This window comes from Oncorhynchus gorbuscha, linkage group LG05, assembly GCF_021184085.1.
Source record: "Oncorhynchus gorbuscha isolate QuinsamMale2020 ecotype Even-year linkage group LG05, OgorEven_v1.0, whole genome shotgun sequence".
Lineage (NCBI taxonomy): Eukaryota > Metazoa > Chordata > Actinopteri > Salmoniformes > Salmonidae > Oncorhynchus > Oncorhynchus gorbuscha.
Genome location: NC_060177.1, coordinates 59216910 through 59241434, shown reverse-complemented (window position 1 = coordinate 59241434; position 24525 = coordinate 59216910). Strand labels below are relative to the sequence as shown.

The 24525-nt window shown below is 44.0% G+C and overlaps 2 protein-coding genes and 1 non-coding gene across 4 annotated transcripts in view; 1 reads left to right on the top strand and 2 right to left on the bottom strand.

Moving 5' to 3' along the window:
• The first annotated feature begins 30 nt into the window (after positions 1-30).
• Positions 31-5853, top strand: LOC124036184 (anaphase-promoting complex subunit 7). Its single transcript, XM_046350424.1, has 11 exons — positions 31-242; positions 612-798; positions 2480-2599; positions 2750-2861; positions 2974-3127; positions 3240-3382; positions 3546-3663; positions 3866-4062; positions 4365-4589; positions 4705-4855; positions 4999-5853. Exons 1-11 carry the CDS (start codon positions 142-144, stop codon positions 5186-5188), a joined length of 1698 nt encoding a protein of 565 aa, XP_046206380.1. The 5' UTR covers positions 31-141; the 3' UTR covers positions 5189-5853.
• Positions 5854-6008: 155 nt separating this feature from the next.
• Positions 6009-24525, bottom strand: part of LOC124036183 (sarcoplasmic/endoplasmic reticulum calcium ATPase 2-like) — a 42851-nt gene continuing 24334 nt past the window's right edge. The window contains exons 6-21 of one of the 2 annotated variants that reach the window (XM_046350423.1): positions 21060-21140; positions 15108-15193; positions 14344-14808; positions 12184-12272; positions 11947-12049; positions 11722-11853; positions 11506-11625; positions 11174-11392; positions 10682-11017; positions 10328-10548; positions 10036-10238; positions 9759-9844; positions 9530-9663; positions 9250-9367; positions 9036-9156; positions 6009-6729 (exon numbers count right to left, since the gene is read on the bottom strand). In XM_046350423.1, the coding sequence (XP_046206379.1) occupies positions 6716-6729; positions 9036-9156; positions 9250-9367; positions 9530-9663; positions 9759-9844; positions 10036-10238; positions 10328-10548; positions 10682-11017; positions 11174-11392; positions 11506-11625; positions 11722-11853; positions 11947-12049; positions 12184-12272; positions 14344-14808; positions 15108-15193; positions 21060-21140 (2528 nt within the window). In that variant the 3' untranslated portion in view covers positions 6009-6715. Of the gene's footprint in view, positions 9157-9249; positions 9368-9529; positions 9664-9758; positions 9845-10035; positions 10239-10327; positions 10549-10681; positions 11018-11173; positions 11393-11505; positions 11626-11721; positions 11854-11946; positions 12050-12183; positions 12273-14343; positions 14809-15107; positions 15194-21059; positions 21141-24525 lie in introns of both variants that reach the window. The other variant, XM_046350422.1, reaches the window with a different exon arrangement.
• trnaa-ugc lies at positions 15989-16064 on the bottom strand. The gene has a single exon. It is a non-coding gene; the product is annotated as a tRNA-Ala (tRNA).

The following is a 24525-nucleotide window of genomic DNA, read 5'->3' as shown; positions in this document are numbered from 1 at the left end:
TCATGGGTCCTTCAACTTGCCAACTTCCGGCGCTATATTTAATACATCGCAGTTTGTGATGAAAGCTAACTGTAACTGACTAACTGCAATCGTATAACTTTAGATTTTTTATCTCAAAGACACCCATCAAAATACATCGAAATGAACGTCATAGATCATGTACGGGATATGGCCGCTGCGGGGCTACACTCAAATGTTCGGATAATGAGTAGTTTACTGCTGACAATGAGCAATAACAATCCGTAAGTATTAGCTTGTTGGCTAACTAGCTAACGTTATTACTGAACATCCACATTTTATCTAACTAACTAGCTATTCATTCCGTTCGATCAGCTTTGAAAGCATATAATTCTGTACAATTGGTAAAAACATGTGTCCTAATGAATGCATGTTGATCGTAACGAGACAAGTTGAAGTTGACAAGCAATCACTTGTAGCAAGCTAGCTAACTAGATCGCTTAAGATGGGTGTAAATGTAGTTAGTAAATGTAATAAGATGGATTAATTCTGGCGTTGTGAATGTTGTATGTTGATTGCTATTGATCTTGACCACAAGTTATTGTCAGTCTAATACTGTGCCATTGATGCGAGTGCCACATATTTTCCTGCAGAGAGCTGTTCTCACCATCCCAGAAGTACCAGTTGCTGGTTTACCATGCAGATGCCATCTTCCATGACAAGGAGTACCGTAATGCTGCCTGCAAGTACAACATGGCACTGCAGCAGAAGAAAGTGCTCAGCAAAACGTCCAAAGTTCGCCCATCTACCGGGGGAACGGCATCCTCCATACAGTCACAGGTGTGCAAGGCTCCCAACTCTGTCAATTACAACACATATCTATATTAGCAACAAGCATTCATGTCATTAATTTAAAATAATGCACATTTGACTGACCTGCTCTACAGACAGTATACAGTGCATTCAGAAAGTATTCAGACCCATTCACTTTTTCCACATTTTGTTGTTAGCCTAATTCTAAAATTGATTAAATTGCCCCCCCCCCCCAATTACACACAATACCCCATAGTGAAGCAAAAACACGTTTTGAAAAATGGTTTGCAAATCTATTAAGTAAAAAACTGAAATTACATTTACATAAGTATTCAGACCATTTACTCAGTACTTTGTTGAAGCACCTTTGGCAGCGATTACAGCCTCTAGTCTTCTTGGTTATGATGCTACAAGCTTGGCACACCTGTCTTTAGGGAGGTTCTCCCATTCTTCTCTACAGATCCTCACCGGTCTCTCCAGAGATGTTCGATCGGGCTCAAGTCGGCGCTGGCTTAGGTTTGTTGTCCTTTTAGAAGGTGAACCTTCGCTCCAGTATGAGGTCCTGAGCGCTCTGGAGCAGGTCTTTATCAAGGATCTCTGTACTTTGCTCTGTTCATCTTTCCCTCGATACTGACAAGTTTCCCAGTACCTGCTGCTGAAAAACATCACCACAGCATGATGCTACCACCCCCATGCTTCACCGTAGGGATGGTATTGGCCAGGTGATGAGTGGTGCCTGGTGTCCTCCAGACGTGACGCTTAGCATTGAGGCCAAATAGTTAAATATTGGTTTCATCAGACCAGAGAATCTTGTTTCTCATGGTTTAAGTCCTAGGTGCCTTTTGGCAACTCCAAGGGGGCTGTCGTGCCTCTTACTGAGGAGTGGCTTCCGTCCGTCCACTCTACCATAAAAGCCTGATTGGTGGAGTGCTGCAGAGATGGTTGTCCTTCTGGAAGGTTTTCCCATTACCACAGAGGAGCTCTGTCAGAGTGACCATCAGGTTCTTGGTTACCTCCCTGACCGAGGCCCTTCTCCCCGGATTGCTCAGTTTGGCCAGGCTGCCAGCTCTAGGAAGAGTCTTAGTGGTTCTAAACTTCTTCCATTTAAGAATAATGGTCGCCACTGTGTTCTTGGGGACCTTCACTGCTGCAGAAATGTTTTGTTATGCTTCCCTAGATCTGTGCCTCGACACAATCCCGTCTCGAACTCTATGCACAATTCCTTCGACCTCATGGCTTAGTTTTTGCTCTGACATGCACTGTCAACTGTGGGACCTTTTATAGACAGGTGGGCCTTTCCAATCATGTCCAATAAATTGACTTTAGCACAGGTGGACTCCAATGAAGTTGAAGAAACATCTCAAAGATGATCAATGGAAATTGGATACACCTGAACTCAATTTCAAGTCTCATAGCAAAGGGTCTGAATACTTATGTAAATAAGGTATTTCTGTTAAATTGTATTTTTTATAAATTTGCAAAAATGTCTAAACCTGTTTTCGCTTTGTCATTATGGGGTATTGTGTGTCGATTGATGAGGAAAACAATTCATTTAATACATTTTAAATTAGGCTGTAACGTAACCAAATGTGGAATAAGTGAAGGTGTCTGAATTCTTTCCGAATGCACTGTACATAATTGTGCACAATGTGCTGGAAGGAATCACATTACCTTCTGAATTGACCAATGACATTTTTCTTCTTTCCAGAGTTTGCCCTCAGAGATTGAGGTAAAGTATAAGATTGCAGAGTGCTACACCATCCTGAAGCTGGATAAGGATGCCATTGCAGTGCTTGATGGGATTCCATCTAGACAGAGAACCCCAAAGGTAGGCAGCCAAGTTCGAGGTCTCCTCCTGAAAGCCCCTCCCATCTTCTCTCAATGTCAGCTAAGCTTGCAGTGCCGTTTATGACTATTTCAATAAAGTAAAGTAGCCGAGATTCTTGCGAGGTATTGCATATTTGTTTATCCATTTCAGATCAACATGATGCTGGCAAATCTGTACAGGAAGGCTGGACAGGAACGCTCTGCTGTCACAAGCTACAAAGAGGTCCTGAGACAGTGTCCTCTGGCACTGGATGCCATCATTGGTATGGACTAGTGACTGGGATGTTTCTGTAGTGCATCACACAGACATTCCAACACCCCGTGTTATTGTGCTCTATGTTTTGAAGGGTTCTTTTACCTCCTTGTCTGTTGTAGGTCTCTTGTCTCTGTCAGTGAAGGGAGCTGAAGTGGCATCCATGACAATGGATGTGATCCAGAGTATTCCCAACCTGGACTGGCTCTCTGCATGGATCAAAGCCTATGCCTTCATACATGCAGGGGACAACCACAGAGCAATCAACACCATCTGGTGAGCAGACCAGTGCCTCACCGCCATGGAGGCGTTATTCATTTCATGAATCATCTCTGGTATTGTTAAGCTCGGGCTCTCATTCTGGGTATTTGTCTGTTCTCCTTTTCAGCTCTCTGGAGAAAAAGTCTTTACTGCGGGACAATGTGGACCTGCTGGTGAGCCTGGCAGATGTGTACTTCAGGGCAGGCGACACAAAGAACTCCATCCTGAAGTTTGAGCAGGCCCAGATGCTGGACCCTTATCTGATCAAAGGTACTGGAAAGCTGGTATCAGAAAAACCCATCATATACATTTGTTTCTTAGTACTCACTAAGCCAGGCTAGCGATGCTAACATCTAAGACATTAACTAATTATATATATATTGATATGAATTATTTGGACTAATTCAGTTATGTTGTCTATATTTGCTGTCAGGCATGGATGTATATGGCTACCTTATGGCACGTGAGGGGCACCTGGAGGATGTTGAGGTCCTTGGAGGAAGACTGTTCAACATCTCAGATCAGCATGCAGAGCCCTGGGTTATATCTGGGTAAGTGATCTTCAGTGACCAGAAATAAACGTACAATAAGATCCAAGTCATTGAAATACTAAATTAAGTGGTTTTTATTTTTATTCATCTATAATAACGTGTTTGTATTTTGTTATAACAGTTTGAAAAACAGGCTTTTAATGTTTTTTTTATGTCTACGTACACTAAATACATGTTCCTACCCATCTGATTTGTGGCTCAGATGTCACAGCTTCTACAGTAAGCGCTACTCCCGGGCCCTCTACCTGGGTGCCAAGGCCATCCAGCTGAACAGCAACAGTGTGCAGGCCCTCCTCCTGAAGGGGGCAGCACTGAGGAACATGGGCAGAGTGCAGGAGGCCATCATCCACTTTAGAGAGGCCATGCGCCTGGCGCCATGCCGTCTGGACTGCTACGAAGGCAAGGGGACCTATTTGTTATGATAATCATTCTAATGAAAATCTATTTTAAACTTGGGAACAGCCCTCCACATCAAACATCCAATGCAAGTTTGCTTGCAAATTGGTTTGTAGTTTTGTACAGCTCAGAGGGTAGAACATGGCGCTTGCATCGCCAAGGTTGTGGGTTCTATCCCTGGGGCCATCCATACTCAACATTTTGCACACATTACTCTAAGTCACTTTGGATAAAAGCGTCTGCTAAATGGCATATATTATTTGTTGCTACTAGTATTGAGGTAGTAATGAGACTTCTGTCCTCAGGTCTGATTGACTGTTACCTGGCATCCAATGGGATCCGAGAGGCGATGGGGATGGCCAATAACATCTATAAAACCCTGGGAGCGAATGCCCAGACTCTAACCATCCTGGCCACAGTCTGCCTGGAGGATCCTGTGACCCAGGAGAAGGCCAAAACCCTGCTGGACAAGGCGCTAGCTCAGAGGCCTGACTACACCAAGGCTGTGGTCAAAAAGGCAGAGCTGCTAAGTATGTGGCTTGGTACCTATTCTTATCAGCTGTTGTGCTGTAGAGATTTACAACCATTGCATCTTCGTAAGTGTAAGGGAAAATATTTTGGATATTGTTTGTTGTCCTATTTCAGGTCGGGAACAGAAATATGAGGAAGGGATTGCTCTTCTCCGGAATGCCTTAGCCAATCAGAGTGACTGTGTGCTGCACAGAATGCTGGGGGATTTCCTTGTGGCGGTCAATGATTATCAAGAGGCAATGGACCAATACAGCATAGCACTTAGGTAATGTTACACCCAAGTCCAGTGTTTTACACACCTCATGAAACGTTAAAGCACGGTCGCCCTTAGGCCTATTTTAAATGTTGCACTTTTGATCTTGAGAATGCCCATGTTTCTCTATCATCTGACACTGTTGGGTCTCTCAGCCTGGACCCAAATGACCAGAAGTCTCTGGAAGGAATGCAGAAGATGGAGAAGGAGGAGAGCCCTGCTGATGCCACTGTGGAGCTGGATGGAGATGACATGGAGGGCAGTGGGGAGGATGGAGACTTGGAAGGCAGTGACAGTGAGGCAGCGCAGTGGGCAGACCAGGAGCAGTGGTTTGGCATGCAGTGACCCAGCAGGCCCACTGCAGCGATCCCAAGGGCACAGAGGGGGGCAGGGGGAATAAACCACACATGGGCATCATGGGCTACCTGATGTACTGCTCTAGACACCCACTCAATATGGGTGTGTATAGCCCCATCCCAGAGTTATATAGAAGTCAGCATAGCAGCCCCTGATTTTTTGGGGATAGACGCATCATTTTACTCATGACTCCGATGGGCAGAGAATTCAGTAAGCTTAACTCCGCCTTTCCTAGTTGGCGATCGTCACTGATTAGTTGACATGTGAAAATGTTACTAACTTATGTCCTAGAGTAAAGGAGGCGAGATGAGGCGGCCATTTAGGATTGCTGGGTCATGGCCTTTGAGTTTGCCATTACTGTTTGCTTGTTTTCTCTGGTAAACAGGAAATCCTATGAAACCAGTGACGTTAGTTAATTTGTTGCTTTACCCCTGTAACATTTGCACGTATTAACATGCTTCTCTTAAGAAAAATATTGGTGTGTAACTGGTGACACTTTCCCTTTCTCTCAATGTTTAACGTGTCAATCATGTGGTCATTTCGTTTGACTCACATTCTTTGCAAAGTAATGTTACTAGTTTTCCAATGCAAATGTGTATAAGCATGTATTGTATATATGTTTTGAAGATATACATTAAAATCATGACAAGGTCTCATGACCTGACATTCCTTTATTACAAAGGTTGTGCTCATTTGCTTTAGTGACCAGTTGAGGAGCAACTCTAAAACATCCTTGTATGTAGGTTACAAGCAAGGTAGCTTCAAATGAAGACCTCTCCAACCTGGCATATAGACGATAAGCAACACATCATGTACAATCGCTTTATTTACCTGAAACCACAAATCATGTGATACATAATACAATCGTCAGCTCGGCGAACACGTGCCATTGAAGGGACTGACTGCTTTCGAGATAATGTATGTATCACCGCACCTCCGCCCTTCCCAGATACTGCAAACACATCGCACATCACAGTGCAAAGCAAATAGTCTGGTTATTTTACACATCCTATTCAAAAAAAGATTTCCTTAGGAAAAGATAGGCATTTCAGCTTAACATTTGTACTATTGTTTGTAAATGAATGTCTTTAATTTATCAATACTATACATTAACTATTACACATCTGATCAAATAATTTGCTGTTTCAGAGGGCATGCATCATGGAATATTGTACATTAATATAAAACTATGACATTAAGTTTATTAAGATGGCATGAGAACTCTGTCTTGTCTAGTTTGAAGGCTCCCCATGCAGTAAGGATTGAGGGACTTGGGATTGGTTCATTTGATTCCAAAAACACTTCATACTCATTTATGCCCATTCTGTTAAATATTTAACATTTGATTATTAGTACTTTTTTTGTTGTGATGGAATTGCTTATGAAATGTATCAATCATGTCTTGATATCTCTTTATTGACATGCAGGTCTTGGAAGATGTGGTGCTGCTCAAAAAACACATGCACAACACAAACAAAACCTTACAGTTCCTGCAAGGGATTTAGAGGGGCGGGTTTACACGGCACTAGCTGCAGAGAGAGAACAGAGAAAGACAGAGAGAGAAACCAATCAGAGGACGACAGAAATATGGCATAGGTCAAAGAAGCAAAAGGTGCAAACCCGAGGCATGGCTTCCTCACTAGGCATTTAAAAAGGCATGGTGAACAAAAAGCCATTATTAAAAGGTAATCTACTGCTTCAATTTCTACATACAGTCATAATGTCTAGGGCCATGCCACGTGCAAGCAGGATGGGAATAAATGCAGTAAGCCAGATTAAGTGAAACACTATGACCTGCGAGTCGCATGTCAGAGCTCAAAACTTGCTACCAGTAATGACGCTTTACACATCAATCCCTTATTGAAAACAGACTTGATCCAGGTGGAACTAAGACAGACACAGGGTCTTAATCCTATAGTGTAGGTTTGGCTGGCACTTAGTGACAAAGGGATGTTGAAATGAAGGCGCCTCCAATTTTCCTCCATATTACAAGATCCTGCCGATTGCCTCTGCTGGCTGATAGATGGGACCAATTGGTAATATCACTCATGGAATGGTACCCTTAGTAGAATGTATCAAAGACCAAGAGCACGGACTCGACACTTATTCTTTCAACAAGGAGAAGAGTTACTGCTGTCAGACTCAGACAGCAAGGCTCGGTGTGTGACAGTGCCAGGATGAGAGGAGACATTAGTGGGGCAGAAAGCATGCAGGCAGAGGGTACTCACTCTGTTGGGTTAACAGGCAGAAGGCATTGGAAGAAATAGCAGTTAGGTTTAAGAAAACTCAAGCGCTTACTGGCCTGGTATCGGCGAGGGCATGCTTTCCAGGAATACCTACCTACAGTGTGTCTAAAACACACTCAAGTAAACTAGTGTAAAGGTATGGAGCATCTGTAAAACTCCATGCACATAGATACTATTTTGTGTGATATGTACAGATATACAGACTCTTCTACCAGCCAGTCATCTTAGCCTTTTAGAGTTGGGCCTATATACTATGGCCAAAGCAGACTCCACTTAGTGACACACCCAAACAGGCAATCCAGACCACATAAAGGTCCCATCAAGCATCCATCTTGTGCTCAACTGATAAGATAAATCAGCCCCTTGGTGCATTTATATATATTCAAGTACAGTATGTGCACAATATACATAATCTATATCATAATTATTGTAATAAAGAAACTACAGTGCCCGTAAATTAAAGATGAACCTATAAAAAAAGTGAACCTTTATGGGAATAACAATAGATTATGTTGTGTTCAAGTAAACGTGTTTAACGACAGGCTTGTCTATATAAAATAATTGCTTTGAATCGAACTAAAGGTAACATTTCGTCCGAACCCCACTCAAGGAACATAAAAAAAACACAGATTAAAAACTTTTTAAAAAGCTCTTAAAATAACATGGAAAGGCAAATGAGGGCTTTATTTCTTTCTGCAAAAGCAAAATGGTGCATACCTCAACACTCAATATGACAATGTTTATGAAAAGCTTAGTGAGAAACACGGGTAGTTATCAATAGTCATATTATTAGCGTTGAGGTAGCTGTGCCTAGTGCAGAAAAGAAACATGGAGATCAAACGGTAAGGAAATCTCAGTTCCTCATGCCAGGGCAGAATACATGCATGTCTTTGTGCAGACTTCTGAGTCAGTGCAAATGATGGTCCTTACAGTTACGACACACCATACTTATCCACAAGGTCTTTAGAGGTCAAAGTTCACACTGAAAACAAGAGTCAAACGTCTAAGTCCTGTGCACGTCGCTTATGGATCCCGACTGCCCCCCCCCACCCGTTCCCAAAGCTACAAAAATCTTCATCTTGATAAAATAGTGTTAATTCTCTGTAGACGTCTCATAAATAGATGATTTTTACGCCTGTTCAAAAAAGGGGGGGCAAAAAAACCAAACACAACCAACAGCTTGATATTAAACGAAGACACATGGACAAGTGATTAACCTCAGGAAATAGTGAACGGTAAAAAAAACTGAATGGACAAAAATGTCCTGGAGACAAACCTAGGAGAGGGCTCACAGATAGCATCTGTCATCCACACAGGTACAAATGTTGACTTGAGCGCCCACTGCAGTTGATGTAGTTGTTATAGTTGGGGGGGGGGGGGTTAGACGTGTGTTAATCTCCACTCACACTGGTGCATTGAGAGAGTTGTGTGCTGGAGTCAGGACCAGAACAGGGCAGACACGTTAGTGTCGATGCTGTAGAGCCACAGCACCAGTGGGAGGGTGATGCCCACAAAGGGCCAGGAGATGCCCTCCGTGCATGCAGAGGGGGACCAGCCTTTGCCGGATGACTTATACTCTGGCTGGTTACCGGGTTCCAGGTAGTTCCTGGCCACGAACTTAAGCAGCTCATCAAGCAGGATGACGGGCAGGGAGATCTTCAGCACCACCAGCCACTGGGTCAGGTCCAGAGGGGTGATTTGAAAAATGACCTGGAGAGGTGGAAGAAGAGGGATGAAAAGAGTGAGAATGGGGCAGCTAGAGAATGACCCGGGTTGAGGTTGATAGGAGTAAAGCTGACTTACGGGCAGTGGCTCTACGTAGAGGATGAGGAAGTGGAGGGACATTGAGAGGCAGATGGCCCCCAGCAGCCAGATGTTCTCCCAGGGGGGCATCCGCAGCAGGGACTGGTTCTCTGACAGGCTGGGGATAGAGAGGTTGAAAGTCACATTAAGATATTTTTTAGGGTCCACATACAGTACTCTATATTCCATTCTTGTAATTAGAAAGTTGTAGCTGTCCTCCACTGAATGCTAATTATTCTTTGAGGATGAAAGAACGCTCCGCTGACTACAGGGGACCCACCTGTTAAGGGCATTGCACATCTCAATGGTGACAAGCACAGACAGGGCCATGGTCATGGGGTAGGGGGACTCAAACACATGACACTCCAGGTCGGCGAAGTCCGGGTTGTCAGGGGAACACTGCAGGAAGTGGCTCTGTGTGGGGAGGAGTCAGACAGACACGAGGGACTTAGGCAGGGAGGTATAACACCACACAGACAGTAACGCTGACCTCTAGGAGCTAGTCTTACCAGCTGGTACAGGGAGATCATAGGGCCGTCCTCAGCGGCCACGAACCACCAGGTAGCAGCTCCCACTGTGGCAGCTCCCACATAGCCTGAGGACAGAGACGTAGAAGAGTTGACCGACTGTGGGACAGACTGGCTCTCTGACTAGGGGGGTGGGGACAGAGGAGTGCACAATAACACTATATGGTAGGGTATGCCAGTAGTAGTAAGCTTGACCTTAAGATGGAGCTATTTGAGACAAAAAATGGAAATAAAGTCCTAAACAGTCCTAATAACTCACATCCGATGGCCAGGTATCTGAAGAAGAGCCATCCGGAGATGAGGGGCTCCTTGGCACTGCGGGGGGGCTTGTTCATGATGTCCAGGTCTGGGGGGTTGAAGCCCAGTGCAGTGGCAGGGAGACCGTCTGTCACCAGGTTGACCCACAGCAGCTGAACTGGGATCAGAGCCTCAGGGAAGCCCAGAGCAGCCGTCAGGAAGATACTGCCCGCACAGAGAAACATTGTTAACACCACTAGCACCACTACAAAGACCTCAGTACCAGGAGGAGGTACGTCAAACAGCTGACTCACCAGACGACCTCTCCCACATTGGAGGAGATGAGGTAGCGGATGAACTGCTTCATGTTGTTGTAGATGGCCCTGCCCTCCTCCACAGCCGCCACGATGGAAGAGAAGTTGTCATCGGCCAGGACCATCTCAGAGGCTGACTTGGCCACGGCAGTGCCAGACCCCATGGCGATGCCAATCTCTGCCTTCTTCAAGGCAGGGGCATCGTTCACTCCGTCACCAGTCTGTGTGGGAGAAAACAGAGATACTTAAGGATGGATAGGAGGCTACATGACAACAGCAATGCAATAGATATATAAGCTTTACAGGTACAGTAAGGATACGGATGGGGGATGTGAGCGGGGGGGTTCATTGTACCATGGCCGTGATCTCATCCATGCCCTGCAAGAACTCAACAATCTTGGACTTGTGGGAGGGCTCGACACGGGCGAAGCAGCGGGCGTTGGTCACGGCATCACGCTGTGCCTGGGGAGACAGGTCGTCAAACTCGCGGCCTGTGAACGCCATTTTGTCCACGTCGTCCTCCTCGCTCAGGATGCCGATACGGCGGCAGATGGCCACGGCAGTGCCCTTGTTGTCGCCGGTGATCATGATGACTCGGATGCCGGCCAGGCGGCACAACTTGATGGAGGCAGCCACCTCTGTCCTGGGAGGGTCCAGCATGCCAACGCAGCCCACAAAGGTCAAGCCAGACTGAGCAGAGAAACACACACACAAACACGATCAGGGCTGTCATCAGGGTTCCTACTCAACGTCCAACCGTTATACTAGATATGATAGTAATAGCATCCCGCAGTGTAAGTCAGATATAATCTACTTTATGCAACAGTGGTGATGAGTAACCCTCACCTCGTAACCAGCGAAACGGGCACAATCGACCAGCACCATATCCTCCTTCCTGGGTGGGGCGTCCCGGGTGGCCAGAGCCAGGCAGCGCAGGGTGTCACGCCCCGTTCCATACTCTCGGATTGTAGACATTATCCTATCCTTGATGCCTGGGGTCATGGCAACCTTGTTGGTGCCCACCCTGACATGGGTACATCTGTCAATAACGCCCTCTGGGGCACCCTGTGGGGTAAGAACGAGTTTGAGGTTGAAACACCGATTCAAACACGGGCGACTCAAAAACACTTGGTTCAAAGTGAGTCAAGCATAGGAGTGTTGCTAAAAGCTGGTGATACCTTGACAAACATCTTTCCGAGGGAGGAGCGGGCCTTGTTGGCGGTGCAGTACACAGACATGGACTTCCTGTCTCTGGAGAACTCCAGGGTGAACTCCTTCTTCATCAGCTGCGTGATCACCTAATAGAAGACACGCAGACACACGACTCAGAAAACCTGCTCACAAACCAGCGGTGACGTTTCACACCGTTCAACAGTTGCGGTTAGTGGACTTACAGAGTTGCAGGCATTGGCCCTGTCGATCTTGGACAGGCCTTGGATGTCGGTGTCAAACGCATTCATCTTTTCCACCAGGCAGGTGAGGGCCGTCTCTGTGGCCTCGCCAACCTTCTCATACACACCTTTGGCCTGATGATACAAACATAAACATTAGTCACTTCTACTCCACGTCCCATGATGAGCGATATGAAGGAAAAAAGGCAGGCAGGCGAGCGCACGGACCTCATTATAGTCCAGAGAGGAGTCATTGCACAGAGCACAGATGGTGGCAATCTCCACTAGACCATCGTACGCAGAGGACTTCACTAGTCTGCCATCCTGGTACCTGGAGGGAGACACAAAGGACAGGACCGGACACAAGAAGAAACGTTGGAGGGAGTTTAACAATACATGTAACTAGAGGTAAATCAATAATTGTAGCATGAATGGATTAGCATTAAGAGTGTATTTGGTCCTCACACTTCTCCCTCGGGGGCGTAAGTAGAGCCAGTGATGGTGAACTCGTTCAGAGAGCAGCTGTTCCCCTCGGCCTTGTCAAGGATGAACATCTGGAGACCCCGACACAGCACAGACAAGACAAGATTAGGCCTAATCATCTCACACCAATGTATGGTTACAACATTACATTAGAGGCTGTTTCTTAACTGACACTGTAGATGGCAGCAGACGGACAACTTAATAGCAGAGTGGACTGCAGCAAGTCAGCGCCACAGAGTCTGTGAGGGCTGTAGACCACCCTATACTGTGTGTGGTTGGCTCTTCTATCCTAGTGGGGGACCTAAAATCCCTGAAAGTAAAACAAGGACAATTCTCCCTTGTGAGGGCATTTCCCACATCCCCATGAGGACAAAGGCTATTTTAAGTTTAGGGGTTAGGTTTAGGGTTACAATTAGGTTTAGAATTTGGGTTATCCACGAGGATAGAAGAGCATAACGTGTGTGTGTGTGTGTGTGTGTGTGTGTGTGTGTGTGTGTGTGTGTGTGTGTGTGTGTGTGTGTGTGTGTGTGTGTGTGTGTGTGTGTGTGTGTGTGTGTACACTCTGGGCTGCAGGGATTTAGATGCCCTCTCTGGCTGTGTGTGGGGGTTATGGTAGGAGTGTAGCAGTGAGCACTGGTTGTTTGGTTTAGTCAATACCACATAAGTAAAATAGTGGAGGCCGTCTGTCAGAGAGCCTGAATAAAGAGAAGAGAGTGCTGGAGCCCAGAGGGCTGGGCCTTTTCCCTCAGGAAGAACTGGACTGGTCCAAACCTAAGAGTAGGCACATGCACACAAACACTGTCACAGCCAGTCAGCTGGGACACCACCACAGCAGTCTCAGTCAGAGATAAAAGGAAGGAAGAGTGATGGTAATCAGTCATGTCCTTTCCAGACGGAGGCCACACTTCAAAGAGCTTTGCTGGCGTCAGATGATTAGAAAAAAAATGACATTCTTTTTCGCTGGATACATTATGCTTCTGTTACTGTGAATTCAACACAAACAATTTTGTGGAAGACTTTCTTTCCACGCATCACTGACAGAAATGAAATGGGAGATGTTTGCTGGGCAGTTACCTGAAGAAGGCTTGGCTCACTTTCGGCTCCTAGCCTCTACCTCAAAGATCTTAAAGGGATACTGTGAGATTCTGGTATTTAAGCTCTTGATATCCTAGTAGCAATGCTACTGTACCTGTAGACTTCCAGTCATTGCGCTAAAGCTAGTTAGCAGTAGTTTCTCGAGTCAATGCTAACTTCCTTCATCCTGCACACAGAGACATCAAAATGATGTCCATAAGTTCATCTGACTATAGGGCAAGTAAATTAAAAAGCCAGAATCTCGCAGTATCCCTTTAACCTACTGGATAGGGGAAAGCAATGTGGAGGATGTTTGGCATATTACTGGCAAACTACTGGCATATTAACATGATGCGCTGCTTAAACAGATGTCCTCCTCACTTATGTTATGTAAACAATGAGATAAGCACCGTAGGACATGATGACTAGTAGTTACTAGTGCATTAAGGCAAAAATTGCATCATCCATTCTAATAATCTCAGTCTGCGCCAGAGGAGAAGGGAAATGACTAGAGAGGGAAAAACATTCAAATAAGACCATAGAGACCCATTGGAATGCTAGATCAAAATAGATGTATTCTGGGAAATAAATAGCCGCTGGCCGATAAAGAGTCACTCATCCAGAAAAGAAAATCATGTTTTAAAGGAGTGCAGTCAGCGGTTCCGTACAAAGTTCTGTGCATATTCAACAAAAAGAGAATAAACATGCTCAATGAATAATTAAATGTCTCACTGCTCTGGGACAGAGAATGTAAGTGTGTTGGAGAGCCACTCAGAAAGAGGGAGGGAGGGGCTGGATGCTTTGCAGAGCTGTGACGCAAGGTCAGTTATGCAACAGCACCGCGGCTGATCAGTCACCCCACGGCTGAATGTAGATCACAGCCGCAGCACGTCGCTGCCTCACCACCTCTGTTACACAGCTCACTCTTGATTCCCCACGACAAAGAGCCTTCTGCTTACACTATCTCAAACCCAATCACAGCAAGGTAATGCGACAGAGCCATTTCAGAGGCAGACCTCTCTGTTCAGTCAGTGTGTAAAGCAAGATAAAGAAAACAACCAGACTCACCCTGCAGACAGACATCTGATTGGTCGTGAGGGTGCCAGTCTTGTCGGAGCAGATGACAGAGGTGCAGCCCAGGGTCTCCACAGAGGGAAGGCTGCGAACGATGGCGTTCTTCTTGGCCATGCGGCGGGTGCCCAGGGCCAGGCAGGTGGTGATGACAGCGGGCAGACCCTCGGGGATGGCGGCCACAGCCAGGGCCACGGCAATCTTAAAGTAGTAGACAGCGCCGCGGATCCAGGAGCCGCCGTGGACGGGGTCGTTGAAGTGGCCGATGTTGATCATCCACACAGCGATGCAGATCAGGGAGATGACCTTGGACAGCTGCTCCCCGAACTCATCCAGCTTCTGCTGCAGGGGGGTCTTCTCCTGCTCAGTGGCTGCCATCTCGTCACGGATCTTACCAATCTCAGTGTTCACGCCCGTAGCCACCACCACACCAATAGCCTTTCCAGACGAGATGTTGGTGCCCTGAAAACACACGGGTGGAACATTATGGCCACACAGTCCTGCACATGCTTGAGGAGAGCAGACTAAATGGAAACTCAAACTCTATATTCACAAACCAAAATAACATCTGCATTTGTAAGTACGTTTGATATCGAGTGATAGTGGAATAATTTGTGCCCAAATGTTAAAGATCCATGCATCAGGCCTTCAACTTGAAACAAATAACTGAAGGAGAAGCTCAAACTACTAGCTGATAGTGCAGAGTTCAATCATCATACAGCCACAAGAAGGAGAAGTAAGGCGTGAAGAGTGTTGCTTACAGAGAAGAGCATGTTCTTCTTGTCCTGGTTGACGGCTCGGGGGTCAGGCACTGGGTCGGTGTGCTTGATGACAGAGACGGACTCGCCTGGAATCAAAGTGGAGAGCAGTGCAGATCACATATCACACTGATATCCCTTTGTCGGTGTCCATCGCCTCAGGGAAAAACTACATCAACTTCAATCATAGACTCCCACGCCACAATCAATGTGTAACATTCCTCGCTCTGAATGCTTGTGCACATGATGCAGGGCAAAGCCTCTAATCATATGGATCAAGAGGAAATCAACCCTTGCTATTAACCCAGTTCAGAGGTGAACTCAGTTCGTTCATTCATTCATTCAGGCTCGACATTAACGCTGATTAGGGCTCTACACTGACTTTAAAACCTTTTTTTACAAGGAGCAGGTCTGTGCCTAAGTTGAAAAATGTAGGCGCACACAAAGAAATTAAGGAGCACAAAATATATTTGAGGTTATAAAGCTAGAATCCTTGCCTTTTTCTAGGCACACTGGTGCTCCAAAATAAAAATTCCAAAAAGCACAAATTATTTAGGCAACTAAAATGGTCGCACTGTAGAGCCCTGTTGTCTTGTCCAGGACAAGTAAAAAATTATCACAATATCAAACGATTACTCTGATCAGAGGCCAACATTGGAAAAATCAAATCTATTTTTCATGTACATAAATTAAAAAAAGCCTACAGCCTCATGTCCAAACAGATGTGGACTTGAGGGAGGTGGCATAAAATGTAGCCAAACTTTAATGAAACTTTTAACTACATAAATATACGTTAAATACCAGTCACGTTTGACAAATATAATTTGTAATTTAGCAGACTCTGTTATCCAGAGCGACATAAGTGAGTGCATTCATTCTCGTGCTGGTCCCCAGTGGGAAACGAACCCACAACCCTGGAGTTGCAAGCGCCATGCTCTACCAACTGAGCCACATGGGACCAAAAATGAAGGGTAATTAACATGAACATCTATAGACTTGATTCTGTAGACATACTCAAAGCACAGCGCCTGTTGCGCACCGCACATCACCCACCTTGAATCTCATCGAAAATGGTCAGCATTTTAAAACTAATTAACAAACGTAGTTGTTTAAAACCTGGATGTTTAATGTCATTTTATGAAGCATGTATTTTTTCCAAAGTAGCCTAGCCAAAATACGACCATTGAACTGTTGAGAGAATTATTTAAAAACCCGTAATGACATTGAAACCAGCATTTTTCTCATGTTCTATTGGTTTTCAAATCAACTTTCTTTCATTGTCCAGCAGCCAAAGGAATAATCCTATTCATATTAGCATCCATGCTAGTTGATGATTCTTCAGAACTCCCGTCTTCATTTCTAAAATATATTTTCATCGAGGTACGTTAGAGAACAGGGTTTTCCGCTAATTGCATTTTGGAATATTCGCGCATAGCTTTCAGCCATGTGCGCATTGTTGAGTTTAAAATATGAAGAAATACAACTATCACATTTTTAAGCTAAATCGGTCTGATCCGTTGAGTCAGCCACATTGCCTTCTTAAATGTTTTAATGTGCAGCGGTTGTATGATTTTGGGATCTGTCATCCCATGACTGTCCGTTTGAACCGTATAGATTTTTTTTATCGTCGCAGGGACGCGAGCCCTGGAAGGAATTATTTTTATAACGGTTGTAATTGTCATTTTGCAATATTTTATAGGCTACCAAGGGTGGCCAACCATCCTCCAGGAGAGCCTTAAAAAGGGGAGTATAGCGTACATGTTTGCCTGGTAAAAAAAATAGAAGATAATTATATTTTGTAAAGTGGCATCCTTGCATCATACAACGATGTGAAAATTGTGTTACAGACCAAGTGACTTATCTGTCCTACTTGTTCAATGGACAAGTGGCAAAAAAAAGCGAATGTCAAGCCCCTTGTCATGATATTAAATGAACAACAAGCTAAAGTAAAACATGTGTTGTGCTGTCCTGAGCAGTTGGGCTGCCAGTGTACCGAGTGTAGAGCAGCTTTGCAAACTGTCAGACCAGCAAAGAGACATTTACTTTAGAGACGCGAGTCATCTATCAAACTAAGTTTTGAATAACAAACTCTAAAGGAATAAACCTTTAGAGTTTGCCTATGTGAAATGAATGCAAATAAACCTGTGGCAGAGGACAATCAAGAGCAAGTCATACAGTATGCTTGCACGCTCAGAGTAGCTACTGCTATCAGTAAAGCCAGCTGTAGAACACCTGGAATGAGCATCTGTCAAAATCTATTTTTACTAGAGAAGAACAGTATCCTAAGTTGGTTCAGTATAGGCAGGGTTGCCAGATCTAGATAACGTTTCCAGATCAAATGACCACTTAAAACCTGCCCAAAAAGCCTGAAAACTACCCTCAAAATGGTTTTACAGTATTAGAGTAGTTGCCACATTTATACAATAAACCCGTTATCGAGCCAATTAAGGAATAGACGGAACATGTAATAACATTAGAAGCTGAATTCGGTTTTAATCAAAATAATAACTCTTGTGAGCTATGACATAATAAAGGAATTTGAATATGTCGAAAGAGAAAATAATTTGCCCTTAAACTCACCTGATCATTTCCATCAATGGATGTCGGTTTAACTAGTTTGACTGCTATGATTAAGCAACAAGGCATGAGGGCAGTATTGTATATGGCCAATATACCACAGCTAACGGCTGTTCTTATTAATAACCTTTTGAAACTAAGGGCCACTATTTTTATTTTTGGAAAAATAACGTTCCCAAAGTAAACCACCTATTCCTCAGGATGAGATGCTAGAATATGCATATAATTGACAGCTTAGGATAGAAAACACTCTAAAGTTTCCAAAACTGTAAAAATATTGTCTGTGAGTATAACATAACTGATATTGCAGTCGAAAGCCTAAGAAAAATCCAATCAAGAAGTGACTCATGTTTTGAAACTGTTGTATTCCTATGCACCCCTATTGGCCATTGAAAGGGATATCAACCAGATTCCTTTTTCTACATATTCCCGAAGGTGTCTACAGCATTTTGACGTAGTTTCACGCCTTTATGTTGAAGAATGAGCGTAAACGACTACATTGCATAAGTGGCCAGCTGAGGGCTCTCAGAGTGATTCTTGCATAAAAGACAGAGGTAGTCATTTTTCCTCTCGTTCCTACTGAAAAGCCAATTTTCCCGGTTGATATATTATCGAATAGATATTTGAAAAGCACCTTGAGGATTGATTATAAAAAACGTTTGCCATGTTTCTTTCGATATTATGGATATCATTTGGAATTTTGTTCTGCGTTGTCGTGACCTCTATTTCCGGTGGATTTCTCAACATAACGTGACCAAAAAACAGAGGTAATTTGGGTATAAAAATTATCTTTATGGAACAAAAGGAATATTTGCTGTCTAACTGGGAGTCTCGTGAGTGAAAACATCCGAAGCTCAAAGGTAAACGGTTAATTTGATTGCTTTTCTGATTTGTGACCAATCTTCCTGCTGCTAGCTGGACATAATGCTATGCTAGGCTATCGATAAACTTACACAAATGCTTGGCTTGCTTTGGCTGTAAGGCACAATTTCAAAATCTGAGATGACAGGTTGATTAATAAAAGGCTAAGCTGTGTTTCACTATATTTCACTTGTGATTTCATGAAAATGAATATTTTCTAGTAATATTTTTTGACCGTTGCGCTATGCTAATTAGTGTAGTTGATCACAATTCTCCCGGATCCGGGATGGGTAGTTCCAAGATTTTTAAATATTTTTTATTTATCCGTTATTTTACCAGGTATGTTGACTGAGAACACATTCTCATTTGCAGCAACAACCTGGGGAATAGTTACAGGGGAGAGGGGGATGAATGAGCCAATTGTAAACTTGGGATTATTAGGTGACCGTGATGGTTTGATGGCCAGATTGGGAATTTAGCCAGGACACCGCGGTTAACACCCCTACTCTTACGAAAAGTGCCATTGGATCTTTAATGACCGCAGAGATTAAGGTGTGCCTGGATACAGCAGTTAGTCGTGGTATATTGGCCATAAACAACGCATCCATGGGGTGCCTTATTGCTATTATAAACTGGTTACCAACGTAATTAGAGCAGTAAAAATAAATATGTTGTCATAGCCGTGGTATATGGTCTGATATACCACAGCTTTCAGCCAATCAGCATTCAGGGCTCAAACCAAGTTTAAAATGGTAAATAAATCACTTGCGTGGATGTGCATAACTATAGATAAATAAGACAGGAGAGTTTAAGTGATGAAAGTTGGACAGAGGGTCTCAAAATCTCTGAGTAAGAAAGACTTGGACGAAAAAGAAAAAAAAACGAATGTTAGGCTATTTTCTGGCAATTGTGCCATCATTATGTGCCAGATGTTAAGACTACAAACCGTTATAAATGGCCTATTTGTGAGACTGACTTGCTCCCAGCTGTGCCCTGGATACCATATGTGAATTGATTGCCCCCCCATCTATCTTCAGATTTCGTTCTGCTAGGTGACCTAAACTGGGATATGCTTAACACGTCCTACAATCTAAGCTAGATGCCCTCAATCTCACAAATTATCAAGGAACCCACCAGGTACAACTCTAAATCCGTAAACATGGGAACCCTCATAGATATTATCCTGACCAACTTGCCCTCTAAATACACCTCTACTGTTTTCAATCAGGATCTCAGCGATCACTGCCCCATTGCCTGCATCCGTTATGGTTACGCGGTCAAACGACCTGTCAAACTCTCCCGAAAACACTTCTGCGGACAGGCCTTTCTAATCGACCTGGCCCGGGTATCCTGGAAGGATATTGACCGTCAGAAGAGGATGCCTGGTTGTTCTTTAAAAGTAATTTCCTCACCATCTTAAATAAGCATGTCCCTTTCAAAAAATGTAGAACTAAGAACAGATATAGACCTTGGTTCACTCCAGACATGACTGTCCTCGACGTACTGCACTAGCATCGAATAGTCCCCGCAATATGCAACTTTTCAGGGAAGTAAGAAGGGCTATATAAATAAATTTGATTCTATTGTTATTGACTGTACTGTCCCATGTGTTGTTGTTTTTGTCGCACTGCTTTGCTTTATCTTGGCCAGGTCGCAGTTGTAAATGAGAACATGTTCTCAACTGGCCTACCTGGTTAAATAAAAATAAATAAAAGGCATAGGCTACAGACTTAAATCTGGGTTTATGATTAATTCAACTTTGCCATGGTTTGGTTGAATAAATGCAGGTAGCCTATAGCCCCTGATAGGCCTACATATAATTTCAGATAGTCTACAGTAGTCTACAGTAGCCTAGGCAAGAAGTAAACTGAACGACTTAGCAGCTTGCTTAGTTCAAATTAACAGACTAATTTATTAAACATGAATAAGCGAGTCGATTTCAAGATAAGTGTTTCCCAATAGCCTGCTGGAATAGGCTACTGAGGATGGGGGTCATCATTTCAATCACTGAATTAAATAACATGTATATGATCTGAATATGCTTGTCAACAACAGCCAGTGTTTATTTGTCTCCATTATGTATTGATGTGCATCAGCTCTAGCCTGTTAATATGTTTTATGGGAAAAGGGTTGGAGAAAAATAGGTGTTTTTATAATGATAATCTAAAAACAGTTGTCACGATGTGACGCACATTCTGCTATGGCTCCTCTCATTCATGTGACTCAGCCAATAGTGGACTACGCTGCGGTTCTCCCCCCCCCCCCCCCTCACTCACTCACTCAGCAACAGCCTGCCTCGCTGCCAGCAGCAAGTCACAGTGAAATATATATCTATATTTCTTTTAAGAGAAATGCCACGGCGGTCGAGGTGCGATTTAGAAATAGCCCAAAAACCCGCAACCAACACATTTTCACCCGCAACATAATTTTCAAAGTAGCCCAATTCGGCAGGAAAACCGTGGACATGGCAACCCTGAGTATAGGATAAACAGTGCAGCAAACAGCCGTGTGTCTTACCGGTCAGGATAGACTGGTCTACTCTCAGGGTTGTAGATTTGATGGAAGAGAGACGGATGTCTGCAGGAACCTTGTCTCCAACTAGGGGGGGAAAGAAGACAGACACACAGAGAGAATTAGAGAAACAGATTACAATGTCATAGACGGACAATGATGCATTGCAAATCAGCATAAAGTGGACACATGATACCTCACATGACCTCCATAACATCTGCCTATGATGTCAACTCATTGTAGCACAAAACAGACACAATATAGTTACAGGTCTCTCAAGACAAACTGGTTATGCATGTGCAAAGCCATAAACAAGTTTAAGCCTACGCTATAAGCAGAACATTATGAAGAAAACCACCCTATACAGAGTGCTTAGACTGATGGACCTTGAAGACTACCAAGCTGTTCACTGAAATATAGATGCAATTTATTCAGTATCACTGTTAACTGACAGACTATAGCTCATTTCAAGATTGGTTGCTGTGCCACACAAAGGCAGAGGAAGGGTACTGGGCTTCTATCGCTGTAGGGGAGAAAGGAGCACCAGAGCAGGAAGAGGAAATGGAGGACTGGTGAGCCTTAAAAGGCCGGTCCCTAAGAAAGAACCAAATTTGGACCACATCTGAGTTGTGGTGACCCGATTCAGCAACCTATTAGCGCATAAATGCTGGGAGATGGGGAAAACAGTAGTTTAAAGCACGGTTCTTCTTTCAGTTTCAACGTGCAGAGCAGTTCTACATAAAACATGTCAATTTGCTCTTACAGATATGGGCCCTGTTTCCCAAAAGCATCTTAAGGCGAAGTAAGTAGTTACAACTTTTATAGGAGCATCGTTAAACCTCCGAGCTGTTTCCCAAAACCATCGTCACCAAAGCAGGACTTGAAAACGCTTGCTGCCTCAGACCACTCGTGGAACAACTAAGTGAGTCGTTAGATGCGTTCTTCCCTACCATGTCACTTTATACACAGAAGATCTCTGCTAAACATAGAATCAAGATGTTTATCCGTCTCTCTGCGACTGCTGATGACTTTGTTGTGAAGTTGACTGCAAATACAATGTTCCCAATGTCTTTGCAATTGTTACAAACAAGCAAAGGGTAAAAAGGACACATCAAATTAAAAACAGAATGACTGCATTAAATGATATACCGTGTAGGCTATAGGCCTATATATTTATGTTCAATTAATTGACTTCTAATTTGCAATTTGTACCCTAAATGTCCAATTTTTCCTCAATATATTTCATGATATACCAAATCTTCATTTAATGCATTATTATAGAGTAAGCGTTAGAATAAGCCGCCACAATATTTGCACCCATAGGTGATAAAATCTCTAGGAGCTGATCCCCTCCACACAAAGACAATCTCACAAAGGAGACAAACAGGAAGACGTGCACCTGTAGTCAACTTTAAACTATCCCAGGACGAACAAGGTGATGTCGTGCAGACAGAAAAGAAAATGGGAAGGCTAATAAATGGTTTGTTTTTTAATTATGCAAACATGATCCCCCTGTGCGCTTGAGGGGAGAGGAAAATAGAAAACTATACCGAAAAAAATTATAAATGCAACTTGTAAACTATTGGTTCCATGTTTCATGACCTGAAATACAAGATCAAAGAATATTCTCTCAAATGTTGTGCACAAATTTGTTTACATCTCCGTTTGTGAACATTTCTCCTTTGTCAAAATAAATCATCCACCTGACAGGTGTGGCATATCAAGATGTTGATTATAACAGCTTATCATTACACGGGTGAGCCTTGGGCTGGGAACAATAAAAGGCCACTCTAAAATGTGATGTTTTGTCACACAACACAATGCTACAGAAGTCTCAATTTGAGTGAGTGTACAGTTGGCATGCTGACTGGAGGAATGTCAACTTGAGCGGTTGCCAGAGAATTGAAAGTTCATTCCTCCTCTACCATAAGCCGCCTCCAATGTAATTTTAGAAAATTTGGCAGTATTTAAACCAAAATTGAACACGTTTCATTATTTATTTGAGGCTAAATTGATTTTATTGATGTATTATATTAAGTTAAAATAAGTGTTCATTCAGTATTGTTGTAATTGTCATTAGTACAAATATTTCAAATTAAAAAAATATATATATATTTTTCTTTTAAATCGGCCGATTAATCGGCATCAGCTTTTTTTGGTCCTCCAATAATCGATATCGGTTTTGAAAAATCATCATCGGTCGACCTCTAATCCAAATGCAAGTTGTTTTTCGGTTACAGCTCATGAAGTACGCTTCATCATCTTCTCGCCCGTCTCCGTGGTCAGGCTTCTCACCTACCTCTTCGTTATTGTTCAGGGGACGCGCCAGCTATCCTTTCACACTCTCTCTTTATTTCCATAGCGCTCGCTGACGCTGTAACTAGCACATTGGTTGTGTCTCCTCTCTTCAGTCACGTGCTGCATTCTGTTATGTGAACGATTGGCTGAGCCTTGGATACAGCCCGTATTTCTCCAAACGCGCATTACTCATTCACTTACAGCTAGTAGTGATCCAATCCAATTGTGTGTGTGTGTGTGTGTGTGTGTGTGTGTGTGTGTGTGTGTGTGTGTGTGTGTGTGTGTGTGTGTGTGTGTGTGTGTGTGTGTGTGTGTGTGTGTGTGTGTGTGTGTGTGTGTGTGTGTGTGTGTGTGTGAGCGTATTGTGGCGTACCGCGGACAAGCCACAAGGGGGAGACTCGTCGAGGCCTGGTGGTGACAGACATTCTACATCATGCGGTGGTGGCTCCCTCTGCTGGACATGCCAAGTCTCGACGGGTCCTCCGGCCAGGACTAATTGGGGCTGATTGCTCACCACCCATACGGGGCCCATAAAGCTGCCAGGAGTGCAGCACACGGGACGGTTGGAGGTAGTGAGAGGTTGCTACCGAACAGAGGTCCTCGCGTTCTGCTAGAACCAAGGGGCTTGGTGTTCGACCCCAGAGGAAGCCGGGTTATTTTTCTTTATTGTTTTAAATAAACATCATTGAAACTGAGGTAACACACTTGTCTGATCTATGTAAACATTTTGATCAAACCCTGGTCTGCCACAAGTGGTGGAGAACGCGGGCAAGTCTGAAAACATGGTCAGACCAGGGTTGACGTTTACGCAGTATCAGCCCGGACGAGTTGATAGCGCAGTTCGTTCGGGCCCAACAGGACATTCTGGACCGAATGCTGGAAGAACAGCGTCTACAGAATGTCCTACAGCTGGAGGAAGTCAGGAAGCTGCGAGGAGAAACACAGACCAAATCGCATCCCAATCGGTTTTTAAATCAAGCTAACGGAGGATGATGCTATCGAGACCTACCTCTACACGTTCGAATGGACAGCACTCCGTGAAGGTTGGCCCAAGGCGAAGTGGACGAGTCTGCTAGGTCCGTTCCTGTCCAGAGACGCCCAAAAGGCGTATTATGATCTCAACACCAAACAGGCGGCTAAAGACGACTGTTTCAAGTGGGAGGGACTCAGCCGC

Excerpts from the sequence above, each read along its gene's own strand:
- LOC124036184 (XM_046350424.1), top strand. The coding sequence starts at position 142 with ATGAACGTCATAGATCATGTACGGGATATGGCCGCTGCGGGGCTACAC. Across the intron at positions 3,128-3,239 it reads AGAGCAATCAACACCATCTG|CTCTCTGGAGAAAAAGTCTT; the intron begins GTGAGCAGACCA and ends TCTCCTTTTCAG. Across the intron at positions 4,590-4,704 it reads CAAAAAGGCAGAGCTGCTAA|GTCGGGAACAGAAATATGAG; the intron begins GTATGTGGCTTG and ends GTCCTATTTCAG.